Source organism: Silurus meridionalis, chromosome 18, assembly GCF_014805685.1.
Source record: "Silurus meridionalis isolate SWU-2019-XX chromosome 18, ASM1480568v1, whole genome shotgun sequence".
NCBI classification, from domain to species: domain Eukaryota; kingdom Metazoa; phylum Chordata; class Actinopteri; order Siluriformes; family Siluridae; genus Silurus; species Silurus meridionalis.
The window spans coordinates 12,926,704-12,941,295 of NC_060901.1; the positions used below are offsets into that span (position 1 = coordinate 12,926,704).

The 14,592-nt window shown below is 38.3% G+C and overlaps 1 protein-coding gene across 1 annotated transcript in view; it reads right to left on the reverse strand.

Moving 5' to 3' along the window:
* LOC124401014 (copine-8) overlaps positions 1 to 14,592 on the reverse strand; it is a 140,564-nt gene that overhangs the window by 25,612 nt on the left and 100,360 nt on the right. The window contains exons 10-13 of the mRNA XM_046872901.1: positions 13,129 to 13,170; positions 9,524 to 9,599; positions 7,230 to 7,283; positions 6,936 to 6,997 (exon numbers count right to left, since the gene is read on the reverse strand). Coding sequence (XP_046728857.1) covers positions 6,936 to 6,997; positions 7,230 to 7,283; positions 9,524 to 9,599; positions 13,129 to 13,170 — 234 coding nt within the window. The remainder of the gene's footprint in view (positions 1 to 6,935; positions 6,998 to 7,229; positions 7,284 to 9,523; positions 9,600 to 13,128; positions 13,171 to 14,592) is intronic.

Here is a 14,592-nt window from a genome sequence, read left to right on the forward strand (position 1 = left end):
TGAAGATGCTTGAGCCTGCAGACTCTACATATACACTCACTGACTGCCACAATGTACTTGAACCGCATCCTGCCTTCAGAGTTAGAAAATACAACAGATTTTTTTTCTTAAGAATGGTATGTTGACATTTCCAGAAATCTCACGAGTAAAATTTCAGAATGTGCAACATGTCATAAGTAGCAAGCGTGCAAGATAGAAGGCAACAGGAAGGAAAAAAGGATGTGCATTTTGTGTTGGTGTAGAACACATTCACTTGGGAGTCCTCAGTCCTGCCAGTCCACACTAGTGACGAGGAACTAATGGCTCTTCCAAAGTTTAGAGTGCCCCAGCATTACACAAACTCAGGCACTCTTCATTAATCTGACACCATGGCCTGTTAATTAAGGCACAGATTAGAAAGGGATTTCATTTTGACTTTTAAATGCTCAAACAAGCAGTGATTGCATATAATAATAATAATAAAAAAAATGCAATACTTCTTTCAGAAGTGCATTCTTTCCCCAATGATAAAAGAGTTAAAATCCTTTTGCCTCCAGTGCCCAGACAGAAAACAATTATTAGCAGTACATATGTCAGTTGAAAGCCGAGCCAAGACCCCACAGGGAAACACCACCATCTGCGAGGGCACAAAGGAAGAAAAAGAGCAAGATTTTCTCCCCTCCCCATAATGGCACATCAGTACCTTTCAATAGAAGATGACAGTTCAATAAACAGAGGCTTAGCAGCAGCAGCTGCTTGCTGGAGCTCTCTGCAATTCGGGGTGTAAAATAGAGACCATTATATCTGAACGCAAATCCAGGTAATAAGATGGGAAGATAGAGCCACATATTGCAGATGAAAAACTCATACGAATCCCCGGTGACACCTCTCTGAGATAAAAGTTTCTTTTTCTTTTACAACTTTACATTGTATGTTTTTATAAAGCTGCAAATGTACTATAGGAAAATGAAGACTTTAACATCTCTGTGAAGTAGATTATAAAGGATGCTTGACAAGCTTCGTCTATGAGAACACTTACACTGCCGAGCAACTGCATTAGCAACACAGAACTAATCATGGTGCAAAAAAACCTGTTAAAGATGGTGTGACATTGCAACCCATTGCATCAACTTCCATCTAACTCATTTCCATTATTAGTGTAGCTAAGTGTGATGTCTTGCAAAATGAGGCTGCTTATGGAGCTGACCTTTCCAATGTCTCAACTGCATAAAATGGGAAAAAAGAAACAGTGGAATTAAAGTCGCCGTATCAGTGTGTCGAAATTGACAAACGCCTGAACTATTGCTGTTTTGTGACACCTTTTAAAAATATATCCAAACGCACTGAATCTGACCAACACTCCGAGAGCTATTTCTCAATCTGTCCAACCCTGCAATCGTATTTTGAGTGAATAGAGACTGAGTAGAGTAAAATCTGTCATACTTGATATGTGCTTCTCAAACCTTTAGTAAAAATAAAAAAAATAAAAAGAGGAAAAAACATCTGTGGAATAGGCATAGTGAGAATCATTATTGCATCAAACAGCAAAAGATCTGTTCAGACGAGAACCCTAAATCCCCCTAGAAGCCTTTTGGAGATAAAGCAACAATTATTAGAATATATGCTTCTTCTGTCTGGAAAGTGCAGAAAGGATTTTGGTTGCGCAAGTGAGATGCCTCATAACACACATTCTATGCCAGGGGATGATGTAAGTGGGGATTTGGGGGGGGGTGCTTATAAGGGTGACTGATCAGGAAGCAGTAGAATTGCCACAGAAGTGAAGCTAAAATTGCCTATGGTCTAATCAGTCAGTTTGCAAACTCTGTAACATTACAGCATAGTGCTACACTGCTACACTATTAGTGATGCACTTTACCTTTAAGGGTATAAACGCTTGTGAACGGAGTCACCCGTGGGGGGTGGTGGTGAGGTTGGAGGGGGATGTTTGGTTCTTATGTTTATTCAATTTGTTGTTTATACCAGGAAGTCAATGTAGAGTATGTAATTGGACCATAAGAACTACATATCATGTACTTACAATTCAGCTACATTTTCAATTTAAAATTTCATTTTGTATAGCAGTTTAAACAATCAAGTCATAACGCAATTTTACAGATGCCCAAATTTTCTGATTTATTCTTGACAAGCAACAGTGGTGAGGAAAAACTCCCTTGGAGAATAATACCCAGCCATCCAGTACTAAGTGTTATGAGTTTGTTTTGTATGAGCGTCTTAAAAGCAGCATTTGGGATTATTTACTATTACCCTCTATATCATGGGAAAGTAATAAAGTGCAGCATTTCCATGCAAAAGAAGAATAGCTCCACCAGTCTGTTGATACACATATATATCTAATTCTTTCTACATACATTCTAAACATTTGTTTTAAAACTTTTTTCCCCAGGTACATGACATAATTGCATCTCATATTAAATGTTTTCCACCTCAACCGTACCTACCTATAGCACTTATACACAATACATACAGCCAAACACTTATACATTATTCATACACCATTTTAATAGAAATTTTACCGCATTGTCTATGCTGGTAAAAACTGGTGTGATGTGTCATGAGACATTCTTCACTCATCCTGTTTATCCTCTTCAATATCATGTCATTCCCTGTCATAATCGCCATATCCCTGATGTATAACCGCCTACCATCTGCTGGTTCCTATTATGTTTCACAGCTGACAGCTTAATTACAACATCTGTAAATATATACAGAAAACCATCTGGGATCTACAGATCTTACCATAGACCTAAAAATAGAATAGATTTCCTTATCTTATTTCCAATAAAAGTTTTACACATTTAAATCCCTCAAAATGCTTTAATAAATTCATGCATTTCCCAAGTTTATTGAACTGATCTTTGATACTTGTTGTAGTGGTCTAAACTAGATGTTTGGTTTTGTGAACACTGAGTAAAACTGAGCATTAGCACTCTATACTAGTAGCATAATATGAAATAATTGGATATTTGATATATAATTGAATACATTTGCCATTTTGTTTAAAAAATGAACAAACTAGAAATATAACTTTAAATGAATGACATCTTTAAATTAAACTTCTATTGCATCAACATTAGATATGGTCTCACTGCCTTGTCTTAATGATGTGCAAATACTCCTTAGTTTCCATCTTGTCTTTGCAATGTAACTTCTTAGTTTAGTTGCAAATACTGAGCTGTTTTTGTTTCATGGTTTTCGGTATCCTGATCATGGTTATTTTTCATGTTCTTGTTTATGCCCTTGAATTGTTGTTTGCTGATTGCCCAACCATAGTCTCTTTTACCTTTCTTAGTTTTGCCTGCTGTTTTGGATTTGTTTGCATGCTTATTATCATAAATGTGCTTACCACGTACATACATGTGTTTCTGTTATTGTGCATACATTGCATAACAACTACATTGAGGAAAATAAGTATTTGAACACCCTGCTATTTTGCAAGTTCTCCCACTTAGAAATCATGGAGGGGTCTGAAATTGTCATCGTAGGTGCATGTCCACTGTGACAGACATAATCTAAAAAAAAAAAATCCGGAAATCACAATATATGATTTTTAAACTGTTTATTTGTATGATACAGCTGCAAATAAGTATTTGAAAACCTGTCTATCAGCTAGAATTCTGACCCTCAAAGACCTGTTATTCTGCCTTTAAAATGTCCACCTCCACTACATTTATTATCCTAAATTAAATGCACCTGTTTGAGGTCGTTAGCTGCATAAAGACATCTGTCCACCCCATACAATCAGTAAGAATCCAAATACTAACATGGCCAAGACCAAAGAGCTGTCCAAAGACACTAGAGACAAAGTTGTACACCTCCACAAGGCTGGAAAGGGCTACGGGGAAATTGCCAAGCAGCTTGGTGAAAAAAGGTCCACTGTTGGAGCAATCATTAGAAAATAGAAGAAGCTAAACATGACTGTCAATCTCCCTCGGACTGGGGCTCCATGCAAGATCTCACCTCATGGGGTCTCAGTGATCCTAAGGAAGGTAAGAAATCAGCCCAGAACTACACGGGAGGAGCTGGTCAATGACCTGAAAAAAGCTGGGACCACCGTTTCCAAGGTTACTGTTGGTAATACACTAAGACATCATGGTTTGAAATCATGCATGGCACGGAAGGTTCCCCTGCTTAAACCAGCACATGTCCAGGCACGTCTTAAGTTTGCCAATGACCATTTGGATGATCCAGAGGAGTCATAGGAGAAAGTCATGTGGTCAGATGAGACCAAAATAGAACTTTTGGGTCATAATTCCACTAAACGTGTTTGGAGGAAGAAGAATGATGAGTACCATCCAAGAACACCATCCCTACTGTGAAGCATGGGGTGGTAGCATCATCTTTGGGGTGTTTTTCTGCACATGGGACAGGCGACTGCACTGTATTAAGGAGAGGATGACCGGGGCCATGTATTGCGAGATTTTGGGGAACAACCTCCTTCCCTCAGTTAGAGCATTGAAGATGGGTCGAGGCTGGGTCTTCCAACATGACAATGACCCGAAGCACACAGCCAGGATAACCAAGGAGTGGCTCTGTAAGAAGCATATCAAGGTTCTGGCGTGGCCTAGCCAGTCTCAGACCTAAACCCAATAGAGAATCTTTGGAGGGAGCTCAAACTCCGTGTTTCTCAGCGACAGGCCAGAAACCTGACTGATCTAGATCTGTGTGGAGGAGTGGGCCAAAATCCCTCCTGCAGTGTGTGCAAACCTGGTGAAAAACTACAGGAAACGTTTGACCTCTGTAATTGCAAACAAAGGCTACTGTACCAAATATTAACATTGACTTTCTCAGGTGTTCAAATACTTATTTGCAGCTGTATCATACAAATAAATAGTTAAAAAATCATATATTGTGATTTCTGGATTTTTTTTTTTAGATTATGTCTCTCACAGTGGACATGCACCTACGGTGACAATTTCAGACTCCTCCATGATTTCTAAGTGGGAGAACTTGCAAAATACTTGCAGGGTGTTCAAATACTTATTTTTCTCACTGTATATTATTAAATATACTGAACATCTCTATTGTTGTCATGAAATAAATGCTGCTCCACTTGCTTCATGATACCAATTTAATTGTGGTTAGTGGCATATTTAGTAGAGATACTTCTTTTCTTTTAAGTAATTACAACCAACCCAGATATTTAAGGTTAAATTTGGGGTCTAGGTTAATGAGCTCTTGTAAAAAAATAAAATAACTATTATAATGTGAATTAAGATTACAGGGACTAATGAGAAAGATTTATCCTGATTAAAGAACTAAAAAATCTGAACTGTAATCAGACTAAACAGACTGAACCACAAGGGAGCGCTGAGAATAAACCACTGATATTTTGACAATGGACGACAAATACAAGACACTTATAAGCACACTCTGACTAAATAGTAAAAATATACAAGGATTACAATCCAATGATTTTCTTTGTTTGGAAATGGCAGAAATGGCAATTATTTGTAAATAAAAAATCAAACACACTGCAATTTAGCAGATGCCTGAATAACACTTATCCAGTAATTATCGGATAATGAGGTGCACTTCATATGGAGTGCCAATCACTCCACTCAGCTGGGTGAATGCAAAGGAATGAAGCAGGAAAAGGACCAGAAAAAAACCAGAAAAAACCCCCACAATATATACTATATGACTGAATGAGTCTCTGGGTGGATATAAATTTAGATATTAGGTAGTTCCCAAAACCAGATCCCAGTGCAAAATTCTATTCTGGCTAATATTGACTGACAGTGCACCTGCATACCATTCTTTATCTTGCAGGTAGTTAGGTCAAGTGGCTTCACACGATTTACCAGAGGCCAGCCAGTTGACAGGGACATGAAGCACAAAAGGCAACATCAAAATGTTGCCAACATTCATTTTTATACCAAGTTCCACTAAAAAGAGTGCACAACAATATGCATTGCTTTTGGAAACAGTGGGTCCTACAGTGGTACATCTCCTGGGTTCCCAGTTCAAACCATAGCTTGGGTTATTGTCTGTGCAGACTTTCAAGGGCTTTTTTTTGGGCTTTCCATTTAAGAAACTGCCCCCAGGTATGTGTGAAGAATGTCCTGCAATTGACTGATGTCCTATCCAGGATGTATTCCTGCCTCACGCCCAATGTTTACAACATAGACTCTGGATAAACCATGGCCCTAATCAGTCTGACACAGCTATTACACAGTAAGTGAGTGTGAGAGAGAAAGAACTGGGAGATGTGGCTAGTTTTTTCATAAAAGCTTGTTTTTAAATGCTATCATGTGAAAACAACTCCGATATAACAGTCTTTATGAATGAATGAATCAATAGTAAAACTGGAGAGAGAAACCGGGATAGAAAAACAGCCTGCATTGACCATAAAGAGTTGAATCCATCCACGGTGCACTGACCTTTAGAGCAGCATGTGAGGCTAAAAGGAGAGTATAGCCATTAAAATGGCCGCCTGAGAAGAAGCAGCATCTGGCCTTCCTCCTAAAAAGCATCGCTTGACGTGGGCATGACGTCTAGCACACATGAACAAACCTTTTTTCACCTTTCTTAGAGCGACAGGTAACCATAATGACTTTCATTCAGCCCTCACACACACACACACACACACACACACACACACACACACACACACACACCTGGGCAAGGATTAGCACTGACCAAATCTATCCCCACCACTCTGAATGGACTTATTCACCCACGTTTTTTTGCCTGAACGTATTCATTCCACTCCAATCTCTCAGCAGGATATAGGTGACATTCAAAAGTCCTGCAGCTTTGCACTAGAGAACAGCAACATTGTGTTTAAAAATGCTACACAAAAAAAAATCCTCACTGAATGCAGTGTATTCACTGAAAGCAAAGAAAATAAAAAAATTGCTACCTATGAGTCACACTTACTTTGATCTGGCCTATATTTTGGTGCTTGCAAGTGGTGCGTAGAAATGGCCACTCACCCGCCCTTAATGTAGTCTAGGAAGGTGACTTCAATATCCACGAGGAATGACAGAAGTGTTACCTAACAGTGGAAAGAGAGCAAGAAGACAGTTCGAACAGAGCATACTGACTGCCTCCGGCAAATTCTTACACCTCATTAATTTTACAGTACACAGCATCCATTTACTATAAAATCCAATCAGGGCTGCACTAATATGGCAGTGGAAATTTTTTTTATGATACGATATTCCACTGCACAGATTACTCCTACGCCATGCACACAAGAGGATAAACATTACCCATATTGTACGTACCGTTCCAGAATTGAGGTATTTTTTCTTCTTGTCTTTTTTCTTTGGATTAATGACCTGTTGGGACAGACATTTTTTTTAATCCATTTGTGAGAGAGTCAAAAATAGTCACTTGAAAAATATGCACTTCAGCATTTTCAAACATATATTCTGACATATTTGCTCAGTAGATCTGATCCCAAATGTGTAAAAAACCCTATAGAAGTCAGTCTTGCATGATTTTAACTGACAGTATTTTAAACCAGTTCTGTGCCCATTATCAATCGGTTTGAGACTACTGGAGAACAGCAGATTATCTCAATACTAGTGCTGTATGCAAAACATCATTCACTGCATCTCTCTGGAGGTCATTACCATTTTGTAAGGGGAGAATTATGTCAAGATTCCCAAGGATCCTGGAGTAGTACTTCCCCTTTGTATAATGTCTCTAAAAACCTTATTAGTGAGAAATCCATGCTTTGGTAATTCAGTTCAAGTTCACTTTGCATGTGTTGGTGGCTAATGTCTCTGGGTAATATTGTAACCAAATGCTTGTTGTTTTTTGTTTTCTGCCCCATATAATATTTACCTGTTTACATTTATGCCATTTGTTATACCCTTGTCCTTTAAACAACTGAGCAGTTAAGATTTGAGGATAATGCTCAAAGGCATTCTGTAGCAATGGTTGTATTAGGTTTTGAACTAATAACCTGTCTCATGAGCATTCCAGGGTTTAACCATAGAGCTACAACTGCATAATCTTGTAAACCAAATTACCAGCCGTGTTTTATGAAGGCCATCCTTACAGAGTTTTGCAGTATTTTCTAATTACAGGAAATATTTTAAAGTTCATATTAGTGGTAACTCAGACTCTTTAGATGCAGCACATAAACAGTATGCTGGTAAATGTTAACTAATCTGGTTCTGTAAATGAAGAGAAACTTGGTACAATATTTATGCCAAAATGTGCATTCCTAAACATCAGCAAAGCATATTTGATCAGAATGCAGGAAAACACACACCACAGTGAAAGCAGGAAGTCCTTGATGAGAAGCATTCCTTAACCACTCTGAAGTGGGTCTAACTTAAAATAAACAGTGTGTATGAGTGAGAGCAAGAGAGAAACAAAAGCAAGAAGAGTAGGAGAGAGTGTTTGACAGCAAAATGTTCATGCAAGTGCATAAATGTATCAGTAATGACAATTAAAACGCCCATCGCCCCTAGTCAGAATACACACACTAGCCACTCCAGCATGAAGGAGGTTGCTTTGAACTGTAGTGTGTTAAATCATATATTGAGGTCAACTTTCTTTTTAATGGATAATTCGATTACTTTCTATCCTAAGCAAAAAAATCTAATCATCAATCCACTCCTGTGCTTTCCAAGCGGAAACTTTTTCAAACAAATTATGGTAGCTTGAATTAACATTTAAAGTCTTTTACAAAAGAATCTAATCTAATAGTATACATCTTACATTACACTATACTAATATAGATAATTGTTCTCTTACATTTATTTTATAAGAAATATCCTGTTTAAGTTGTGTGAGTAACAGTGTGAAGCAAAAATAAATTGCAAAAAATTGCCTCCAATTTCCTTGTTTATAAACCGGAATAAGTTAATAACAAACATTATTAAAGCATTATATTAATTTTACTAATTTAACCTGTATAATGTAAAATATAAGAATGCATATTTTCATATTTTTTTCTATCATGTGTGTCAATAAAGACACCTTTATAAAGATTTTATTTTAATTAAATGCAATGTTTATCACTGATGGGCTGTGATGGGCTGGAATAATAATGAAATGCTGCATTTGAGTCAGTTGTTCCTTTAGGACAAAGATGCCCAAATTAGGGCCTGATGAATAAAAAGAGAAACAAAATGCTATTGACACAGTATTCATTTCTATTGTAATATAAAAAATTGTGTTTTATTTTTAAGATGGAAAAATTGTAAAGCAAAATTTATTATAAAAAATATAATTGGATTTGACCTTTTTTAGTTTAATGTACATGCAAACTTCGATGTGCATCTACAGTATGCTTTATGACGCTCAACGAACAGCTAATTATGAAGAGATGGAGGCACACAGACAAGAGAAAATTTTCTGCTATTTTGAAAGAATATAATATTTGTCTTCATTATGAAACCAAACATTCTTTAAGCTTTGAATAAGCATGGTAACGAGAACATTTATTTTAATTTTAGATTCACTTTTGGCCCATGGCACTCAATCAAGTTTTTTTGGAATTTATAAGAAAAGGTTTGGGCACCAAATTAGGCGTGTATATAAAAGGAAAACTGTGACCCACCTCATATACGTTAAACTGGGACTGGCCTCTGGATAACTCTCTGTAGCTTGTGCAAAACTCTCCAATGAAATCGTGGCTGTATGTTCACATAAGCATTCAAACATACATTTACAAACAGCACACAGAAAGAAAAATAACATTTATTTGAATTATCCAGGGTTGTGATCATATTATATTTTTATCACATCTTGTTTACTTTTTTCACTCTTTGGTGATTGTGAAAACACAATATGGAAAAACCCAATCGTTTGCCCATACACATAAATTCTATGGATAAAGAATAAGTAACTGTCTAGTATGAACAGAATTAATTGATCCTTTTATGCTACAACAGCCATCAAGCAAATTAAAATAATAATAATAAAGGAAATGGCGAAGTCAATGTTGAATGTATTAAATGTATTTACATTTAGAATAAACTTCGTTCTCTCATTTGCAGACACTAGTCTGATAATATCGCTATTTTATTTTATTTTGCCCCCAAATGGCAAATCAATCCTATTCCAAGAGTGTGACATTCAACTCTATACTAATGCACCAATGCTTCTTTGTTTCATTTCCATATACACAGCATAATTGGCTAATTGATCTACATTATACTTCTCAAAATGCTGCTGAAAGTTATTGTAGTTAATTAGCTCTTGACATTCTGTTTATGTTGATATGTCCATATTCTGTGTATAATTACACGCAATACTTTCCATTGCACAAAACTGTGTACATGGCTAGATACGGAGCTAATTTACAAAATAAGGCAGACTCTTACTCCTACTCCTATTCAAGTTTGTCGTAAAAATATATATATTTGGCAAAATATCAGACCAAATTAAAATGACTTCTTCTTCTTTCTTTCAGCTGCTCCCATTAGGGGTCTCCACCGCGAATCATCCGTCTTCATACTCCCGTTTTCTCTACATCTTCCTCTTTCAAACCAACAGCATGTCTTCCCTCACCACATCCATAAAACTTCTATTTAGCATTCCTCTTTTCCTCCCTTCTGGCAGCTCCATCCTCAGCATCCTCCTACCAATATACCCCACGTTCCTCTTCTGCACATGCCATCTCAATCGCGCCTCCCTCACCTTGTCTCCAAAACATATTACTTGCGCAGTCACTATAATAAACGTATTTCTAATACTGTCTATTGTCATCACTGCCAATGAAACTCATCTTCAGCTCCACCTCCTGTCTTTTACTCAATGCCACTGTCTCTAAACCATACAACATCACAGATCTCACCACAGTCCTATAACTTTCCCTCTTGCAGATACTCTTCTATCACAAATCACTTCTGCCACTCTTCTCCACCCACTCCACCCTGCCTGCACTCTTTTTTTTACTTCTCTAACACACTCTACATTACTTTGCACAGTTGACCCCCAAATACCCAAACTCATCCACCTCCACCTTCTTTTCTCCGTGCAACCCCACCAGTCCACTGCCCTCCCTCTCATTCACACACATTTACTCTGTCTTACTTCTACTGACTTTCATTCCCCTTCTCTCCAGTGGGTACCTACACCCCTCCAGGCTCTTCTTTACCTGCTCCCTCCTCTCAACACAAATAACAATTTCATCTGCAAACATCATAGTCCATGGAGACTCCTGTCTGACCTCGTCTGTCAAGCTGTCCATTACCACTGCAAACAGGAAAGGGCTCAGAGCTGATCCTTGATGCAGTCCAACCTCCACCTTGAACCAGTCTGTCGTTCCTACTGCACACTTCACTGCTGTCACACTGTCCTCAAACATGTCCTGCACCACCCTCACACATTTCTCTGCCACACCTTACTTTCTCATACAATACCATAACTTTATTCCCCTGTAGTTATTGCAGGTCTGCACGTCTCCTTTATTTTTAAGGCATCCTCTTACCTTCCAAAATCTTTTTAAACAATCTGGTTAAAAACTCCACCGCCATCTCTCATAAACATCTCCATGCTTCTACTGGTATGTCATCTGGTCCAACCGACTTTCCACTCTTCACAATCATTAAAACCATCCTACAGACCACCATCCGATGCTGTCTATCTGCACTATCCCCTGCCAACACCTTAGTCTCCAATCTCCTTCAGGTTGCATCTCCTACATAGAACATAGTCCACCTGTGTGCACCTTCCTCCACTCTTATATGTCACCCTATGCTTCTCCTTTTTCTAAAAAATATGAATTTACCACTGCCCTTTCCATACTTTTAGCAAAATCCACCACCATCTGCCCTTTCAAATTCCTTTCCTTAAGGCCATGCCTACCCATCAGCTACTCATCACCTCTGGTCCCTTCACCAACATGCCCATTAAAGTCTGCCTCAATCACTTGTCTTTTTTTCCTAGATTCACTCTCCACCACTTCATCTAACTCACTTCGGAATTTTTCTTTCTTCTCCATCTCATAGCCCATTTGTGGAGCAAAAGCACTGATGGCATTTATCATCACCCCTTCAACCTCCAGCTTCACATTCATCAATCTACCAGAAACACTCTTCACCTCCATTACACTCTTACTGTACTCTTCCTTCAGGATCACCCCTACACCATTTCTCTCTCCATCCACACCATGATAGAACAGTTTAAACCCACCTCCAATGTTCCTTCCCTTACTCCCTTTCCACTTGGTCTCCTGAACACACAACATGTCTACCTTTCACCTCTCTCCCTTTACCAGTCATAGTACATCTTCCTCCTCTCCTTCTCCTCCTTCGGCCACCAGTAGCCAATTTCCACCTGTACCCTGTTGGCTAACAATACCTGTGGCAGTCATTGGTAACCTGGACCTCGACCGATCCGGTATGAAATTCTGGCTCGTGATCCGCATATTTGATTTGGCACATGTTTTATGTTGGATGCCCTTCCAACCTAACCATCCCCATTTAACCTGGCTTGGGACCAGCATTAATAGTACACTAGCTTGTGCAACCCTTATGGATGACTGATATACACTATATTGCCAAAAGTATTGGGTCACCTGGTCATAAGTATGGTATGTGATTTTTGAGTATTGCATTCCACTTTTAGTCTCAATTTGCTCTTAAAATTCCCCCCACATTTCTGGGAAGATGTTCCACTAGATATTGGAGTGTGCCTATGGACACTTGTGTTCATCAGTCACATGGGTATTACGAAAGGCAGGTACTGATGTAGGTGAGGAGGCCTGGGGTGCAGCTGAGGTTTATCCCAAAGGTGTTCAGTAGGGATGATATCAGAGCTCTATAGCAGGCCATCTTCCTGTCCGAAGCATGTAAACCAGATCTTCAAGGAGCTCACTTTGTGCACAGGAGCATTGCCATGCTGGAACAGGTTTGGGTTTCGAAGTTCGAGTGAATGCAAAATTTTATTAGAGCGCATCTAAAGACATCCTGTACAACTGAGTGCCTCCAGCTTTGTGGTAACAGTTTGGAGAAGAACCACATATATCAGGAAAGGTCAGGTGTCCCAATACTTTTGCCAGTGTAGTGTATATGATATATTAATTGACCCATTAGGCTGTATACTCTTGCTGCATATCCCTAAATCCCAAATCTAATGAAGAGAATATTTTTTAAAGCATTTGAAGCTACTTTTGAGTAGTTGCTGTTTGTGTTTTATTGAATAGCTACAACACTTTACCTGCCATCTCTGTCCCAGTCATACACCTCAATCTTGATTGTTCTAGACAGAGATAGAGAGAGAGAGAGAGAGAGAGAGAGAGAGAGAGAGAGAGAGAGAGAGAGAGAGATAGTAGAATGTCAGCTTGACAACTGTACTGTAATCTTGTTTCACACCAGCCATTTTTTTAAATTTCACCTCATTCAGTAGCTGAAGTATCTGAAGATGAAGTATCATTCTTTCAATAGCAAGTGAACAGTTTTCCATCGACTGTGGCCAGCATCTCTGACAGCAATTTTGCATTTTACTATTCATCGCATGGGCAAACGGGGCAAGTAAGCGAGAGATACAGAGAAAGAGATATGAATCATAGACTACTATGCCACAAAAGCTAGTCATTAGTGTTACATTACAGCATGAGCAGTGAATTGGTTTCCTTGGAACCTGCAGAGAGCGGTGTGGTTTTAAGTGCTGCACAGAGCCATTTAAAAAGCTTGGGATCTTGTGTACTAAGTAGGGTTGGATTTCCTTTGTATGGCTTAACCTTCATTTTACCTGAATTATCTGTAAAACTGTAGGAGACATGAACCAGTGCCAGGCAGTAGGAGTTTGAGAAAAGGTTTTGCACCCATTGTTCAGGGCTGAGAGGCTCAATTTCTATTTACTGATTTCAGTTTTCATTTCTTGGGTGGCAAACTTTGTTCCATAATCAGTTTCAGCTATCAGCAATGCCACTGTTAGTAGTGGCACAACAAGAAAATAAACAGTATGTTGGCTGCATTCTAACAATATGCTGTCACCAGAGCTAACACAGTAGCAAGATGCTCAGCACTTCTGTACACGGACGTACTGCAGGGTCTTATCTCCATAAACATACACCTGCAGTTCCCGAAATTCAAACACTTTCAATCACAGATAAAGCAGAAGCAGGTGGCAATAATCAGTGCTCTATTCAGTCAATCAGCCAAAGCTTTAGTTCTTATAAAGGGTGAGTGAGAGGGCTTAGCACTTTGACTACTACTGGTGTACACTTAAAGTGATGGGTGTGAGAATGTTTTATTAAACACTTCATATTTAATATAATAGAATCCATCATGAAAAACACTATACACTTATGCATTTCCATTACAGATGTCAGAATAGTGTACAGGTTTGCAAAAAAATATAAAATAAATTAAAAAAATCATATTTTAGCTGCTAGTCAAAACTTTTATCAGAGATAGAATACATGAAGCTGTAGGACTTGGTGAAATAAATTCAAATATTTTAAAATGTTATTTCATTGCGCCTCTGATCTGAATTATTAGACAGTTGCTTCCAATATCCATATTAGACAAGAATCTGAATTTGATATTGGAGGTGAAAAATGAATGAATGTCATATGATTCTGTAATAATTTTAAGCAATTTGCTTGCCACACAACATAAAGTAACATAAGATAGAGTGAGAAACAGATGCAACATTTTCAGGCTAATTTTTTATTCG